Source organism: Folsomia candida, unplaced genomic scaffold (assembly GCF_002217175.1).
Source record: "Folsomia candida strain VU population unplaced genomic scaffold, ASM221717v1 Fcan01_Sc004, whole genome shotgun sequence".
Classification (NCBI taxonomy): Eukaryota; Metazoa; Arthropoda; class Collembola; order Entomobryomorpha; family Isotomidae; genus Folsomia; species Folsomia candida.
In genome coordinates, this window is record NW_019091196.1 from 7,997,618 (window position 1) to 8,016,874 (window position 19,257).

General features: G+C 36.4%; 1 protein-coding gene across 1 annotated transcript; it reads left to right on the forward strand.

Annotated features, from left to right (window-relative positions):
- The first annotated feature begins 12,933 nt into the window (after positions 1-12,933).
- LOC110848543 lies at positions 12,934-17,068 on the forward strand. Its single transcript, XM_035851383.1, has 4 exons — positions 12,934-12,945; positions 13,018-13,082; positions 14,861-15,047; positions 16,473-17,068. The coding sequence occupies exons 1-4, from the start codon at positions 12,934-12,936 to the stop codon at positions 16,878-16,880; spliced, it is 672 nt and encodes a 223-aa protein (XP_035707276.1). The 3' UTR covers positions 16,881-17,068.
- The last annotated feature ends 2,189 nt before the right edge of the window (positions 17,069-19,257 follow it).

Sequence of the window (19,257 nt, forward strand, 5' to 3'; positions counted from 1 at the left end):
CTTAATTTAACTGTATTTCATGTATATATTCAATTTTTTGTAAAAATCTCAGTTTGCCTCATTTCGACGGAATTACTTTGGCGTCGTAACACGACGAAATGATGGCGATTTTTGAAATCCCCGCCCAAAACTACCTCGGAGCTACTATTTATATGACTCGAATAGGGCCTCAGAGGTAATTTTAATTACTAATTTGCAGGTGTTCAACGCAATATTAAATGCTTATGCAAAGTATTGTTTTTGAAGTGCTCCGACTGTGCGTCACTTGTTGAGTTACGAAACATTAATTACTAATTTGCAGGTGTTCCGACGCAATATTAAATGCTTATGCAAAGTATTGTTTTTGAAGTGCTCCGACTGTGCGTCACTTGTTGACTTACGAAACATTAATTACTAATTTGCAGGTGTTCCGACGCAATATTAAATGCTTCTGCAAACTATTGTTTTTAAAGTGCTCCAACTGTGCGTCATTCGTTGAGTTATGAAACATTAATCCATTGTTTCGACGCAGGTGCTTATCATAATTGACTGATAAGCCACCCAGATAACCATAATTCACTTTTTAATTATTTTCATCGCGTACCGTGCTGCTGGTGTAATACCATATGTGGGGCATGACAGTATAGCAGGTTTGCCTTCATTTATATCGAGCCACTTTGGATAATCATGCATAACGCATATTTTACATGTTTGTTCTCAACAGGTCTACGTACTCGCATATTTGCATTATTCCCACATTCAACTCCAACTCAAATTAAATGTGGAATTTAGATGTATAATCGCATAGCACCATAGTCCAGTGTTCCCGCCAGTTTTCGACATGGTGTAGACAAAATCTGTAACAACGCGGGGACACTTAATTTAGCTATATTTCATCTATAGATTAAATTTTTGTAAAAATCTCAGTTTGCCTCGACGTAGGATTACTTTGAGGTCGTCACACGTCGAAATGATGGCGATTTTTGAAATCCCCGCCCTAAACTACGTCTAAAACTGTGGAAACAAAAAATTAGACAGGTTCATCTCATCACCGTGGCGCCATGACCTTATAATCTACAATGCCCATCTTCTAACTCGGCCGTACTTGAAAAATTAGAAACAGGTTGGCGAAAACCGCATGTCGAAATTCGATTTCGTTCTAAAGTTGCCATAAAGGTATATAATGAAAGCAGGTTTTGCCGATCTCTGCTGACGTCACATCATCCATGCGCCGTATAACTACCAATCCCGTACAACACATGCCTTCTGCATGTGTTGTACGTATAAGACTCTGCGACGTTAAAACACGGTAAAACTCCATGTCTTTTGCAGGTACGATGCTATCAAATTACGATAACAATCTAATTCTCAGTATTTCTTCATGAGAAATATGTAGTAAATAATTTTTCAATAATATTAAACTAATGTTTCTGACCACGGTCAAGAGACCAATTATATACACATTGTTTTGGATGGACCCCACCCCGATGTGTTTGTTTACATGTGAAGATAAAGGCCCTGGGACAGTATGACTAGAGTTCAATATGCTTCATTTCTCAATTTCTTTAATATCTTGATCCGATTGATCCGAATTTTACAAGAGTACAAATACTGGATCGACGGCGTCGACAAGGAGAGACGCCCAATTTTGATCATTGACGTTGGAGAGTGGGACCTTTTCTGTGACTGGACAGGCTAAAAAGTTGGGCCGATATATTGACTCTATTAATGAGGAAATTAACGAAAAGTGAGAACGATGAGATTAGATGTGCTGCAAGTTAGCCCTGGCCGAGATGCAATTTAGCCGTGGCCGTGGCCGAGCCGAACAATTTCAAATCACCCCAAAAATTTCACCTTACCCCAAAAATTTCACTTTACCCCAAAAATTTCACCTCACCCCAAAAATTTCACTTTACCCCAAAAATTTCACTTTACCCCAAAAATTTCACTTTACCCCTAAAATTTCGTTTTACCCCAAAAATCTCGTTTTACCCCTAAAATTTCACTTTACCCCAAAAATTTCACCTCACCCCAAAAATTTCACTTTACCCCAAAAATTTCACTTTGCTCCAAAAAATTTCATTTTAACCCAAAAATTTCACTTTACCCCAAAAAATTTCACTTTACCCTAAAAATTTCGTTTTATCCCAAAAATTTCATTTTATCCCAAACATATGTCCCTCAAAATATTAATTTACCCCAAATATTTCATTTTACCCCAAAAATTTCACTTTACCCCAAAAATTTCACTTTACCCCAAAAATTTCACTTTACCCCAAAAATTTCGCTTTACCCCAAAAATCTCGTTTTACCCCAAAAATTTCAATTTACCGTAAGTTGAGATGCCAAATAGGCTGGGGCAAGTAGAGATTCCAAAAAGTTCTAGGGCAAGTTAAGACCGGGGTATGTTGAGACTCCCGAGGCAATCTTAGGTGTGACTAGACTCTAGAGGCAAAATAAGACAATGATACTTGAGAGGTAAAATGAGACTTGGTGTGCTATATGGTATACGCATACATTTCAGATTAAAAATGAGGCATTGAATCAAATTTTAGAAGACTTACATTATAATTGTTGTAATGAAATGTGAATCCTAACCTTCTCGAAAATTAATCTGAGTGAAGGTATTGGGATAGGATACAAGAGAAAGTGGTTCCTGCAAGGTAGCGTTTTGTTTAGTACAATATCCTGATAAACTTTCTAAAGCACTCAGACTCGAATTTTTGATTCCCCCTCTCCGTTGATGGTCACCCTTAAAGAGTAAGGTTCATTGACTGAAAGTGATGGTTTTACCCTCTAGACTTATCACACACCAAGATCACTGCCAGTCTCTCTCTTACACACACACATACACAAACACACGCAGACGTTGTTGTCATCATCATTATCATGACATCAGCATCAGCACCTGTGAAAAGAGATATGGTGGAGAGGAGATAGCGACGAAACGTATGGAGAAAGTGTCAACCAAGTGCCAACCCTGGATGCGTATGCATCCAAATGATGATGATGATGTAACCGTGACGTAAATAATAACAAGTATGATTACGTATAGTTATTATGCACTACTAGTTTTTTATGCATCACACTTGGGTATGCGGTCTTCACTTTGTTTCTGCACATGTACTTACATATTGTGGTCAATTTCATCATGATAAATAATACACCTAGATTTATGTAGATTGATCTAGAATAATGGAATAATGGAATGGAATAGAATAATTTGTCTCATCTCCCAACTGAACATGGCGTCTCCCAAGATGTGTTTCCTGATTCATGTCATCGTTGAACTTCTCCTTTTTCAAAAAGTCTCTAGTTTAAATTTTTCTTACATAGAGCGAGATTGCATTTCATTTCTTGACATACGTAATGGTACCTTTATTAAATCAACGTGATTGCCTCCTCTTTATCAGTATACTTGTTTTTAAACTCAAACTTTTCATCAATTAATAAACATGTATTTGTACTGCATGCATTTTGTCTGGTAATGTACGTTGAATAAAACTAATGTGTATGTCTCACTTTGTCTGAAAGAAATACTTATTTTCAACGATTTTACAAAAGATTCATACGCAGAGCAGAACCGTCTCCATCTCCACCAATTATCATCTTTTCCAGCATTCAAATATGCATTACACAATTTATATTCCATTTATTCTAGGAGCCTTTGCAGGGTTGCACTCGTTTTATAAAACAAAATTGACAGAACCAAAGGCAGAAGTAAAGGAAGCTCTCTACTAACTTCCAGCGTATTATTTGCATAAATTCACAGGGAATAAATTTGCAAGAAGAAGGACCATTGTGCATTTTCATATTATCAAATTTCTTTTGATCTACTGGTAGGTGCGTGCCATAAAGAAATTGGATCACGTATATTAAATTATTAAGTATTTTGTAGTATAAAAATACAAAAATATACAAAAGAAAACAACGGATACAGATATATATTTGTATGTATTGATTGTTTCTCCAGAAAACTATTTCCCGTACCATTAAAGGATAAAACAAACAAATATGTTTTAATAGCACTAAAGAAGACGTTAAAAAATTTTAATCCGTTGGTAAAATATGCTAATTCTGACGCAGGAAGCGAGTTTACAGGTAGATCGTAGATCGAGTTTTTCTATACAATATGCATCCTCTTTAGGAAGAAGGGTCTTTTTCATTTCCAAGAAAAACTCCAGCAATTCACATTCGAATATAAAATATGTAGACATGAGAACCATTCTGTCTCCCTTCACCTTCTGGGTCCACATTTCTTGCTCTCACACACATTTTAAAGAAATAAAGCTCTCTTTTATTTATATATGCATCCTCCTATTAAATAAAAGGTTTCTAAATTTGTATGTGGAAAATAATAATTGGAATTATGTTATTATTATGTGTATTGAATTATGTGTATTTTAGTAAGCATATGATACCTCAGCATATCAAAAGATCCCCTTTTCTCAATTTGCATCGATTCAGTTAAGTTTCATATTGTCTGAATTTGTCAAATCTCAAACCAAAGTCTCAAAGTTTCAACATACCTCACAATGCAAGTCTTTTACGTGTACAACTCAGATCTGGTTGGGACCAATTTTATTTTGTTCACCACAAAAAATAAGAGTACCAGTATTTTTTCATTTGAGCGCGGGGCGCGAATTTTAAAACATTTTTCAGCCAAAACCTCGCTTTTTAAAAATTCTGTAAATTTTCGAATTTTAGCGCGAATCCAAAAATTCGAAAAAATGTCTCTTCAGAATAACTTACTTGACTTGTTAAAAATCCACATGCATTATTTTTTGAAAAATTAAAAATTTGAAGGAGTTTATAATTTTAATGAATTTCAAAAACTGGCAAAAAATTTTGAAATTCAAATTTCGAGACAATTGGATTTTTCGCAAGTCAAGTAAGTCATTCTGAAGAGAAATGTTTTCGAATTTTTGGATTCCCGCTAAAATTCGAAAATTTACAGATTTTTTAAAAAGCGTGGTTTTGGCTGAAAAATTCGCGCCCCGCGCTCAAATTAGCGCATTAGGAAAAATGAAAAAATACGGGTACTCTTATCTTTTGTGGTGAACAAAATAAAATTGGTCCCAACCAGATCTGAGTTGTACACGTAAAAGACTTGCATTGTCAGTCTCAACATGCCCCCGTCTCAACTTGCGCCAGTCTCAACTTTCCCGAGTCTCAACTTACCCTAGTATTTTTGGAATCTCAACGTGCCCCAGTCTCAACTTGTTGGAATAAACTATGACAATGAACGGTGTTTGACATCAGCATTATTTCCCATGCACTTTTGTATGTCCTTGTCGCATGAACTCAAATGTCTCATATTTTATAATATATTTTAATTCCTAGACGAAGTTTATCTTATCTCTAGACTAATTCAATTATCTAATTTACTCAATTTTGTACTTGTTCCAATAAGTTCTAAAATCTTACGAAATCTATGTACATGACTCAAAGTTTGAACCACCTTGACCCTACCTTGACTGTCTACCTATAAAACCCCAAATATCTTTTTCCTCACCGTCCACTTTTCATGTACTGCTACACAGTTACGGTCACTCTGCTCTTTGAGTCTCAATATTGCCCCAATTTTAACTATTGTAAAGAAATCAATTTTATGACAAAATAAATACAAAACTAAGGGCACATAGTACCGATCTCGTGGACCACCCCTTCTTTCTGGACACCAGTGTCCTTAAGTGCATCACTGCAATTCGCACGCCAACCAATTCTGCAATCCTCAAATTCACCATTCATTCCATCTCATCACCAAGCCACAACGAAATCAGACCCACACAAACACATCTTCATACACAAACAAACGGATTTATTAGTTAAATAGGTTTATGACTTTCTTCTTAATAATACATCAATGAATCAATCTTGGGAACCTCGCCAACTATTATGTCTTGTCCAGCGTGAGAACTCATAAAGAGCAGAATATTGTGTCTATCGATTTATGACCATGCAGGTGTTGTTCAGTTTGTCCAGTCTTTTATAACCCTTACAGGTACTTCCTATTTAGTCTAGTTTATTGCTAAGCAATATGATTTGGGTCAGCGATTTGTTATAAATTCATTGCGCTACGTAAAATAAAACATCAGTTCTTTTCTTTTTCTGAATGCATAAAGATCTTGTCTCATGCGCTCACTTTATTGTCACGTCATCTATCGATTGGATAAACATCAACCGTTTGTGTGAATTACTATCTATTGACGCCTTGCCAGTAGAGGTACTGGAATGGTGGTCACAAAAATGACTTGTGTGGAACATAGGCTTGCTACTACATACACAACACGATTTAATGTTTATTTTTAAGAGGAACAAAAAGATGTACTCCTCCAGTGACATACTGTGGGGAATAACAAGAGAAGTAAGGATTTCTCGGCAAACGTTGAGCGAGTAACGGAAGTAGGTTTCTATGCTGCCGTCGAATCCAGTCGGACTTTTGGCTCAGTGGACTGTTGCGTTGGGCTGGGGATCCGGCGTCGCGGGTTCGAATCCCCTAGAGAACACATTATTATTTTTGTAAACTGTTTATTTTTCTAACATTTTTACTGATTATTTGCTTATCTAATTAATAAAACTACTGCATTTACCAATTTTCATCGTGTAATGTTAAATTTTGAAACTAGAAATAATTTTAATTCCGGTTTATTTAATAGTTGGTCGATGCAAATTGATAAATGCATCAGTTTTATTAATTAGATAAGCAAATGCATTAATTAAAATTTAAAAAAAGTAAATAATTCGCAAAAATATTCATATGTCCCATATAGGATTCGAACCCACGACGTCTCGTTTCCAGCCAACGCAACAGACCACTGAGCTAAAAGTCCGACTGGACTCGACGTCAGCATAAAAACCTACTTCCGTTACTCACTCAACGTTTGCCGAGAAATCCTTACTTCTCTTGTTATTCCCTACAGTACATACAACATTAATGAAACAAACTGCTTAGCTGCCGTGAAACACTTCGTGTAATGTATGAGAGATATTTTTAACTTTTAGAATATAGTTTTAAGGGAAAAGTCAGTTAAACCCCATTAAACCCCAAACTACCCAACCCAACAAAAGCCTGGGTCGTAACCCTGCATACACATACATACATTATACTTATCGGCGATGGCTTGGCGAATAACCGGGAAAACGATCATGAAAGGTGTGAAAAAATGTACGACGGTGGGAATTCGTTTGTGATTTGTTTTTTGTTAATTTTGAAATATTCACAACTTTTTAAGTTGTTATGGGAGATGATGTCAAAGTTTGACAGAGGTCCACTACTTGTCAAATTGTCAATGAATTCTATATGCAACAACCATAAATTTTTATTGTCGTTGTCGCCCTGTAATTGTCGCCCTGTCAATTGTCATTGTAACATGTTTATGCAACAGACCCCTGTTGTAAAATAAGTTTATATAGGGTAGAATTCAATATACGCTAAGATAAACATTTGCGTAGATAAGCACATGCTCAGCAAGGTTTTTGCTGAGCAAAATTTCGTATTCCATATAGTGTCAACTTAGGCATGCGTAAGTTTAAGAATGCTTAAACTTACCAAAATCCTGAGCAATGGCTAGGCACTTTGCCTAGCCATTTTCGTTGCCTAAGGCAACGAAAATCTGTGACCTCGTGTGAACTGACAAAATTTTTGCAAAATTTTGATGCTCCGCTCTTTGCATCTTATTTCGTCTTGGCTAAAATATCAACCCGACATTTTCTAAAAATAATTAAAACTGGCTAATTGTTGGAAATCTTATGGTGATCATCCTGCATTTTGAAATGGCGTTGTCAACTTTTGAAAAATGTGTCTGGTTTTGAAAAATGCCATAAAGGCCAAAGCTCACTTTGCAAATTTCAATGTCATTTTTTAGCGATAGCTCAATTCGATATGAACATTTTGATATTTTGTATACTTCCGAACGATTTTTTGAACAAATTAGTGAATTTATGGATAAGACGAGGTTGGAAAATTTGCGCTATCAGGATAATTTTTAAAAATCGTTAAAATTCGCCTTTAAAAATTCACTACTTCAAAATAATCGTCAAAGTTTACAAGATATCAAAATGTTCATATCGAGTTGTGTTATCGATAAAAAAATAAAGCCTCCAAAAAAATCACTGGAGTTAAAAAGTATACTTTTGGGTCAAAAATTGTGATTGACATTTTTCAAAATCATGCTCTAAATAACAATGAGTAAAATTTACTCAGGGTTAGGTAAAAACGACACAACCAAAAGGTAAAATTTACCCAACGTTGGGCAAATTTTACACTACTTTAGACAAATTTTACCTTTTGGTCGTGTCATCCTCTTTTTTACCCAACGTTGAGTAAATTTTACTCATTTTTATTTAGAGTGCATGAATCCTAAAGCCTAGTATTAACTTATTTTGGTTTTGGGCGAAAATTTTAGAATATTTCATCGAGAAACTCGAGATTTTGGCGAAAACCTAACTATTTTCCTGAATAATGCGTGCTAAAAAGGTCACGGTATTCACCTCTCGGATATTTTCAGCAGAGACGATATATATATTTTTTTTAATTTACTAAAATCCACATTTTCGACTTTGGCGTCATTTACACGATCACGCGGTCATCACACATCAAAACCAAGTCGATTTCTGCAATCCTCGCCCTAAACTACGTCTAAAACGGTCAAAATAAATAGTTCTCTGAGTTTAATTATAGTTACGCTAGTCGTTATTCCATCTCCGAGCTGGAATAACTTTAGGCAAAAAATTTAGGAATTTGTGCATATTGAATACAAAAGGTCCTAAATAATTTGCTCAGCACTTGCTCAGAATTTTGCCTAAGCAACAAATATTGAATACAAAATAAATTTGCTTAGGCAAATTGCCCTTGCCTAAGCACTGCCTAACGTATATTGAATTCCACCCATAGTATTTAGTTCATTCAATTTTTCCAAAATAAAATCTCGTGGTAATTTAGTCATGATCGCATATCACAAATTAACCTCTATAACTTGGTTTTCAACAATGTGTTTTTACTTGGAAAGAATGTTAATTTAACTATCCCTGAAATTAATTTTTGGGGTCAAAACGAGATTTTTGGGGTAAAGTGAAATTTTTGGGGTAAAGTGAAATTTTTGGGGTAAAGTGAAATTTTTGGGGTAAAGTGAAATTTTAGTGGTAAAGTGAAATTTTTGGGGTAAAGTGAAATTTTTGGGGTAAAGTGAAATTTTAGTGGTAAAGTGAAATTTTTGGGGTAAAGTGAAATTTTTGGGGTAAAGTGAAATTTTAGTGGTAAAGTGAAATTTTAGTGGTAAAGTGAAATTTTTGGGGTAAAGTGAAATTTTTGGGGTAAAGTGAAATTTTTGGGGTAAAGTGAAATTTTTGGGGTGATTTGAAATTGTTCGGCTAGGCCACGGCCACGGCTGTCTTGCATCTCGGCCACGGCTACGGCTAAATTGCATCTCGGCCACGGCTAACTTGAAGCACATTGAGATTAGTCGAAGGAAAGAATGTCACGCAAATAAGGTAACTTTACACAAGGTTATGTGTAAGGATAACACCTTCAAGTAAGGTACTTAAAACAAGTATACACTTGTAAGTAACTACTTACTTAAAATAAGTGTATGTACATGCAACAAGTGTAAAATATTTACTTATTAAGGCGGAATAGCATGCTGGCTGATGCGGGGTTTTTTGTTTGAATTGTTGTGTCTCAACTTTCCCTTCCTCCATGCATTCAAAGGGCGATTTTGAAAAATGTTCACCGCCTTTCGTTTTTAACAATATGAAGATATTAATGCACCTAAAAATCGGTAATTTTTAGGCTTACATAGTTAGGAGATAAAAATTTTGATTTTTTTCTTCAATGAGGAAATATTTAAATTTTATTGATTATTTTTCATCTATTTTATATTTATCTTCCTGTTGAAGAAAAAAATCAAAATTTTTATCTCCTAACTATGTAAGCCTAAAAATTACCGATTTTTAGGTGCATTAATATCTTCATATTGTTAAAAAACCTACTCCAAGCAACTTCGCGGGGCCTTTTAAGACGGCATTATTACATAAAAGCCAGACTCTAATGAACGATTGGCATATAATTTTTAGCCCGAACTAGGGCTTATGTAATCGACCTGTCCGTCTGTCTGTCTTTCCATAACTCTCGAAGGAGTAGGCTGATTTTTACCAAATTTGATACAGACATGCATCTGGGCAACGACCGAGTTCGAAGATGGGTATTAGTGTTTCTCACGGGTCGGGTTCCTGCAAATCCGAAACCCGAACCCGATACTACTGATCCGAAACTTGAGGGCAACCCGAACCCGAAGAACCCGAAACCCGTTTCCAAGGATCCGAACCCGAACTGGCGGATCAAATCCGAAACCCGAACCCGAAAAACCGAATATATTTTAACTTTAAGGGGTGACTGGCTTTTTAGCCTAAAGGTTTCAAACAAACAATACTTCTGTAAATATGACCGAGGAATTATAATTAAGCACATTTCTGCATAAGTACATAACGCATTTTAAAATGTGAATCTTAATTCCTCGACCATAATAATGCAATCTCAAAAAATCGACCATGGATAATGGCTTTCCGTGACATTCAGAAATTTTTAAATCAGTTGAAAACTGAAAATGATTTTCAGTTTCAAGTTTCCAATATTAAAGTAAGCTCAAGCTAACTATTTAGCAAATTTTTGATAAAAAAATATATTTTATTTCAATATTCAAACCATAACACTAATTGAAGACACTTGTGAAAAGAAGTTACGGCAATTAAAAATTTGAATTATTTAATGAATTACTGCAGCATAACCGTCGTAGCAAGTGTGGTTAACACTTTATTTTCTTTTTTAATGTTTTCGTATTCGTTGTGGCAAAAAGTTCTTGTTGGTTCGGGTTTCGGGTTCTTAGTCGGAACCCGAACCCGACCCGAACCCGAAATTTTGGGCTCACATTTCTCGGACCCGAACCCGAACCCGAAAGTTTCGGGTTCTGAAATTTCGTATCCGAAGCAGGACCCAAACCCGATCCGAACCCGAAACCCGAAGTAAGAACCCGAACCCGTGAGAAACACTCGATCAAAAAACATTTAGACCAATGAGTGGTACCCTGGACACGATTATCACCTCGAAAGTATCCCTTGTTAGCTAACTTTTAATTTCAAGTTCTTTGATGAGAAGCCACTAATTGTAAGTATTACCGTGCCGGATTTCATGTTTTTAACGCAATTTCTAAAAATAGATATGGATCACCTCTCTCCCAAATTTCACTTCGATATGACGATTTTGAAAAATCAGTATGGGTCACCCCATAGGGTCCATCGAGATTAAAATTGTTCCAACCTAAATTCAGTTTTTTCTGTTACAATCCACTAGCAACCTTTGTTCCAAATTTCAACTACGTACTACAAATTTTAGAAATCCGTCGGGTCACCCTATCGGGTCTCCCAGGTTTAAAATTTCTGAAACTCCATTCCAATTTAAACGCTTTGAGGTCAGTCGCAATCTTCATACTAAAATTACTGAAAATTATTACTATAGATATTTTTCAAGCTACAAATATTTTACTTGCACTTAAATAATTTAACCTGCTCTAAAGGTTCTTGGTAGTTAAGGGCAACGCATTTGGATAGTAATGACCCCCACCGGCCAACTACTTGGCCGATCATGCCCATCTCCGAACTCATCCTTACTTTTGACCCGAAGATAAAGTGTGCAAAATTTCAAGTCGATAGCTTTTGTTTAAAGAGAGTTATCGTGCGCACAGACGGACGCACAGACGGACGGACAGACAGACATCTTGGTAAATCTATAAGGCCATCTTAAAAGGCCTAAAACGAAAGGCGGTGAACATTTTTCAGAATCGCCATTTGAATACATGGAGGAAGGGAAAGTTGAGACACAACAATTCAAACAAAAAACACGTGATACAATGCCACGTTAAAGATATGTTACCACACAAATTATTATGATACATGCAACGAAACAATACATTAATTAATCTAGTCCATGAGTCAGCTACTAATTTTATAACTTTTTCCTGTCTTCCGTAATAAATATTTTTAACGAGTGAAATGGTTGAGAGTGGTAAAAATACATATAGTCAAAAAGTGTGAAAATCCAGTCATAAAATTATGGAGGAGTAAAGAGTAATTAAAGGTTTAAAATGAGTGAAAAAACGGAAAATTGGTATGATTTGTTTTTTGTTCGAATGAGATCATAATCATTTATAGAATTTTGCTGTCGTCGTGCAGTGGGCCAGTTTCAGACAATGCCGATTTTAAAATTTTTGTGAAAAAAATCGGCATTGATTTTTTCGAAAACAAATATTCGCAAACTTTTTCAAGCTTTATTACATCGTAATCTACACAATTTTACACAAGGCTCATATTAATAGTAATTCAGTGCTATTAAGAATTTACTGTAATTTTTAATTGAATTATTTTTAATTTACATATTTAATTAATTTTTTTTGTACTTTTTAATTGAATTTTTAACAAATTTTTTTTGAAAGACCTCATAAAAACGATAATGCAAGTGACAAGATAAGCATAACAATTTATTTGCAATATTGTAATGCTGAATATTATCATCAAGTGGAAAAATTCGTTGTAAAAAATATGGTGTAAATTATCTCGTGAAATGCAAATAAATATGTAAAAATAATTACCTTATTATCGAAATAAGTTCCGACAGTAATTATACTAATTGGTGACATGACATGATTTCAATTAATTTAATAATAAATATGTCGTAATTTTTAGGTAATTGTAGTTTGTATCTCTTACAAGAAATTCAGACTAGTTGAACATTTCCTTAATTAAATATACTTCCTTATAAACTCGAAAACTATGTAAATAATTTCTGCGCCCAGCACAATTAATACTTGGGAAGTATAACCTCCATCATCCCGCGCTCGTATCCTTCCCATACTATTAGCATGGTAGGGATACGCACGCGGGAGCCAAATTTTGATGGAGGTTATGCTTCCCCAGGTATATCACAATTATTTTTCAGACTATCACGTTTGGCAATATTAAAGTTTAATTGCATTTTTTATACGTCAGGTTCAGGCTCGACTGGACGATACTGCGGCGGCGGTGTGGGTGGATTGCGTCGTGGTTGGACATAGGTAATTTGTGAAGGAGGAGGAGGCTCCTCCGAGGAACTACGATGGTGTCGCGTCTTTGAGCTGAATTGGTCGCTAAATAAATTATTATGAAAGCCGTGTTTTCATTTCATTTATCACCCAAATCGTTAAAATCAGCAGATTCTTAATAATTTCTCTGCTCTGGGAATTTATTTTAAAATTCTGAACGACAAATTTGTAGTCAGTGAGTTGATGGATGAAATGGCGTTGAGTTTCTGAACCAATTTCGACGAGTTCCAATTTTTCTGAAGGCTTCTTAACCTTGAGATCTCCTTCAAAGAGTGTCAAAATCTGGAGTGTACGTTTTTCAAAAAGGGGAAATGACTTGCTCTACAAATTTGACGTCCAGAATTTTACAATAAGTTCTCAGAGGCGAGAAATGGTTAAAAATGTGCTGATTTTTGGCGATGAGTTATCGAGTCCTATGTTAAGTAATTAACAAATTCTACTAAAAAATGACTCACTCGTTTCCTCCTCCACACTTCCATCCGGTTGCTGGCTAGTTATAAAATACTGACCAGCTAAGACCAAAATACCGGCCACAACACCTTTGATGGCATCTAACAAGGAGAGTCCTGTCACCATTGAAATTGTCCCTCCGTTTAAGCCTGTGAATAATTATCAATTAAGCAAAATATACAATTAATTTGAACCATTTAGTGACAGAGGGTGTGTACCTGTTACTTCGAACCAATTGTAACGCGAGCTCCTTCTCATGGCTTGGACGGAATCCGTGGCAAAGTAGACGTGAACAAGAGAAAAGTTGGCGTTGTCACTAATAAAGCAGAAAAATAGTCGAATAGCATCGTCTAAAATTTGTATTACTGACAATGGAGGTCTCCCAGCGTATGCTCTCCGATTTTGAGCAAATTGGTGTCAATGGGTCACAAAACTTAGTATGAAATTTGCGAAGGACGTGATCTTCCATGGGTGAAGATACTTACATCCGAAAAGGAGAAAACGTGTAGTAAAATTAGAAAGTTCAGTAATAAACTTTTTCTCCTCTTCGGATGCAAATATCTCCCCCAAACGAGCCCATTGAGAGATCATGTATTTCGCAAATTTCTTATTAATTTTTTATTAATTCATCGATTAACACTAATTTGCTCAAAATCTAGGCGACCTTTTTTTGAATTTGGTAATCTATCTTACGGTATGTCCCAGTCCTTCATGGTTTTCTCGGTCATTGGGCTCCAAGATATCGACATCTCGTACTTTGTATCCCTGCAATTTGGATGACATTTCGAACATAACGTTGTAAGTCCTGTCTTGAAAATTTCTTCTGTAAAAAATTAAATAGAGCATTTAATTAAAATATTCTAGCATTTACACGCTTCAAATGCTACACTTAAATTTTTGTTCTACATTTTACGTAAATAATTTATTTAATTATTAATGTAATTATTTGATCCTCTAATTTGCAGATTGCAATAATTCACAAACTACAGATTTACTGGATTACATATTTCTGCACTTTTACTAGCCATATTCATCTCAATGAATAATAAATTTTTCATACGTACGTTCCTTCTTATGGACGCAGGTTTTCATGTCGTCAACTGTACACAATCTGTGTCCCGGAATTCCTAAAAATTTAGGTTAAATAAATCATATTTAATTATGTCGACATGAGAGCAATTTTTTGCCTTTTGTACCAGGATAGGTGACCATTGAACAATTGCAGTTCGTCGTAATTTCATTTGAAAAACATTCTGATAAGCAGTTCTGCTTGGAATACTTTTCATAATATTTTAAATTAGCCCGGCCACCTTCGTCGCTGAAATAACAACGACGGCCCTTCGGATCGATGTCCTTTATCTCATCATCGGCAAAAATAACTGTTGGACGAACGGCGACGTAGGCTTCCACGCCAAAGGGAATGGGAGCCCCAAAGCGTTGAATTTGAGGCTCGTCAAACGGATGATTTACTGCAAGCTGAAATTTGTGGTAAGTTAATTCGCGTCTTTCAATGGTGACTAATCGATAATGTAATTTACCATTAAACCGTCCCCTTCACCGTGGACGCAGGCTTTTTCAGAATCGTTTTCGCGTTTGATGAGGAAAGTTAAGCCAGCAGTTTTACCGGGGAAATATTGCTTCCAGGGAATTGGAATCGTTCTATTTTGACCCTTTTCCGCAACAGAGTCGCTGTCTCGATCAGATTTTACCTTTTGCCATTCAGTGAGCTCTTCAGCTTTGTACTGATGTCCAAATTCTGATTGCAGCGTCTTGTTACTAGATTAATGAAAAAATTAGTATTTTTGATTATGCAAATAATAATTGAGATCAAATAGTCCTTAATCTTACAGTCGCGTTGCTGCGGTTGGAATTCCGTTAAAGACGCAAGAACTTCCCCTTTCAGAAAAATGCTCTTTAAAAACCTCCCCACAATCTAATTTCATTCCGTTGAGGAAGCAGCGTTCAAATAATTCCGAACAGTTTACCATTCCCTGCAAAAAAAGACAAGAGCGAATCCATTTTTTGATGATAGCATAAATACGGCGCAAATAAATACTTTCCATTTTCCTAACCTCTCGAATAAATGGGGCGGCTATTTTACTCTTCTGTAAATCATTGTCCATTACTGGTTCAGTCATATAAAGGGGCATTTGCTAATTCCCAGTTATGGTTGTTCTCATGGCTGACGCCATTCAAACCAGCAAAAGTTGTGTTGGGGGAGCAAACTTGATCAATGATTTGGATTATTCCCACGGCCTCATTATAAGTCCAATTATCAAAAGTATCAAACTCATAGGCTAGGTCAATAGAATTCCTGTAGTGTGTTATTATAAATTATGAGATTAAATAAATAGATTAAATAGATTATAAATAAATGTTCAGAATTAGTCCTAAAATATTTGTCAACCCTCTTTTCAGCAGCATTTCGTAAAATATAATCCTTACCTTATCGCTTGATGGATTTTGCTGCGCTTGAAGCCCCCCGGGGGAGCAATGGTGACCTTGGGAAATGCAACATTTCCGATGTACGTTTCCTCCGTTTCAGGGTTAATTACTAGCGGATGGCCCATTGTTCTCGTTTGTCCCATATGAACAATGACGTACACAATGGCACTTAGTACCACAATAACGATCGTCCAAAACACCCTAAAACAAAGGAAATATAGAAGACGTCTTAAATAAATTACTCGTAATTGAGCCACTGAAGCAGGAAGTATTGCTAAAACATAACTTTATAAACTTGGAAGCGGGGCCTTACGATTATTTTCTGGTACATAAATAATAATTTGTATAAATTCCAATGAAAATAGAATGTCTTACATGTAAATCAATATATTTTTATTTATACGATTGAAACATTTTATTTCTAAAAGTTGAAATTAAAATTTTAAAAACTAATTTATTTGGTTCTAGCTTAACGTAACACGACCCTTGAAAATAATGAAAGCTACATTTACGCTTCTGATGGCGATGCTACTTGTCAGTTGCATTTGTCACGCATCGCATGAGAGCGAAAAAGACCGGAGGGCCATTGTAAGCCAGTTTGACCAAATAAGAATTTATGAATCGGAAACGGATTGCCTGTGCCCAGCAGGTCTAAACACGAAGGGAACTTACTTTTTTTTCTGTGGCCGTGACCTCACACCAGCTGACAAATGTGCCCCCGAAGGTGTGATGAGGTGCGTTAATGGACGAACTAAAGCAATTCTAATCAAGGACTGCACAACATTAGGAGCCAAATGCAGGCAACAGACTATCTTGAAAAGTGGAAAGCATTGCCCCCACTGTGAAGCTCATGGTACGAAAGATTGCATGATATAGAAGTAGACCCCCATTATGAGAATGATGAGGACGAAACTGGTGAAATATTAGATATATGTATTTGACAATGATTGGTTTAAATCGATTTACGTTTTTGGAAGATTCCGAACAAATTATGCAATACATACCTTAAAATAATGTAAACTATAATAAATTGATATGCAAAATGTGCTATAATTTATAATCTATTTCGGTACATTCTTGTAAATAATTTATCTCAGCGAGCAATCAGAATTTCAAAAATTCCTAAGGGCACACTTAAATTTTTGCGTTAGTTTCATTTACATACAGTACCAGTAGCGGCGGAAATTGGGGGGGGGGACGTAGGGAGACGTTAGAATTGTAGTGTATGAGCAAGATATGATTTTAGTGCGTTTCTGGAGGACGCCTAGCTCGGTCATTATTTTATAAAAATACCAAGAATTTGATAACAGCTTACCTCATCGAAATATGTATATCGTTCGCAAGGCATTCCCTAAACCCTGGCAGATTCTTCAAGGCTTGAACGAGAAAATTCCCCTGGTTAGGTTGGCATTCCGACCGGATGACAAATTCGCAGCGGGATCGACCTCCTTCGTAGCATTCTTCCAGCATGTCGATGGCGACGTTGTCCCTTTGGGCAGGGGGAGGAGTAGGAGGAGGATTAGGGTCAGGTACAACCTGTCCCACTGGTTCCATGGCATACTCCTCAATACAATGTCGCGAATGTCGACGCATCTTAAGTATGCAAATTGCGAAGAATGAAATTATGAAAGATGAAATAAGCAGTCTTTTTATTAAGGAAATCGTCAAATCCGTGTCGTGACCAGTGTTTCGTTTCGAATGGGTTTGCTACATTCAACATTTCATCCACTGCGAAACAAGCCCCGCAAAACATGCGATGTGCACGAAACTGCAAGAAATGTACGCAATCTAGCCACGCGCCGTATGAAGTACAGCGGGGGGCGTAGTTGCGCCTTGCATTTCTTGCAGGTCAAAATAGCTGCAGGAAATCACTTTCTTGCAGTTATTTCTTCCAAGTGCCTACTTTGCACCCGAACGAAACACTGGTCGCCACTATCAATCTAAAAAAATAAGTATTAAAGTGCGCAAAAACTCACCCTTCAGAATTACGATAACGTTCAAGTTCGAGCGTTCGAGTTTAAGTTGAAGCGTTTCGAGCTAGAGTTCCTTAATTTGGAATTGCAATTTTGAGCTTTGAAATTTAAAGATATTTTCTTGACCAGACGAGAAGGATGTGATAACCGGGTGAAAGTGCATAAGACACTAATCCGAAAGTTGTTCATGGCACCTGACGATGACCAATGGTATCGATACTTATGAGTCATGACATGACGCCGAATGGTCATACGATCAAGCAACAGAATTGAATTGAACAAAAGAATTTTATTTCGATTTTCAAACCAGCCAGATTGACACATACATGGCAATTATGGGCGAAATGCATACATCCAGTGCGGGGACGGAACCAACTTTTTGTCACGGTTTTTCGGGGTTGGTGGAAATCCGAAAAATTGCACGCTCCGGATTGTGGTCCTTTGTTCTAAGAAATTTGTAAAAACAAGCTAAGAAAACATGGCTAAATTCGGTACGTTCTCATCCTTAGACTTACAGTACAGTAGAAGTGGACTGAATTAGATCGATTTCGATGATTCAAGCTAGAATGTATGGATAGCGTTACTTCTATGTGTGACCACACCCCGATGACCAATGGTATCGATACATATGAGTCATGACACGGCGCTGGTCATGCGATTCAAGCAATAAACAGAATTGAACAAAGAAGTTTTATTTCAATTTTCAAAGCATCCAGATTGACGTGCATGGCAATTAATAGGGCGAAATGCATAGATCCAGTGCGGGGACGGTACAACCAACATTTTGTCAAGGTTTTTCGGGGATGGAGGAAATACGAAGATTTGCACGCTCCGGATTGTGGCCCTTTGTTCTAAAAGAAATATGTAAAAATAAGCTAAGAAAACGTGGCTAAATTCGGTACGTTCTCATCCTTAGACTTACAGGTACAGTAGAATTGGACAGAATTGGATCGATTTTGATGATTCAAGCTAGAATGTATGGATAGCGTTACTTCTACATATGTGACCACACCCCGATGACCAATGGTATCGATACATATGAGTCATGACGCCAGGTTGATGGTCACACGATTCAAGTAATAAACAGATTGAACAAAGGAATTTTTTCAAACCAGCCAGACATAATTGATGGCAATTATGGGCGAAGTACGTAGGTCGAGTGCGGGGAAAGGAGTACGGAACCAACGGTTTTTCGGGGTTGGTGGAAATCCGAGAATTTGCACGCTCCGGATTGTGACCCTTTGTTTTAAAATATACACAACATAAGGTAAAAATAAGCT

Coding starts and splice junctions, on each gene's coding strand:
- LOC110848543 (XM_035851383.1), top strand. Junction 13,083..14,860: donor TGCGTCGTGGTTGGACATAG/GTAATTTGTGAA, acceptor ATTTTAAATTAG/CCCGGCCACCTTCGTCGCTG. Junction 15,048..16,472: donor ACTGCAAGCTGAAATTTGTG/GTAAGTTAATTC, acceptor ATTTGGTTCTAG/CTTAACGTAACACGACCCTT.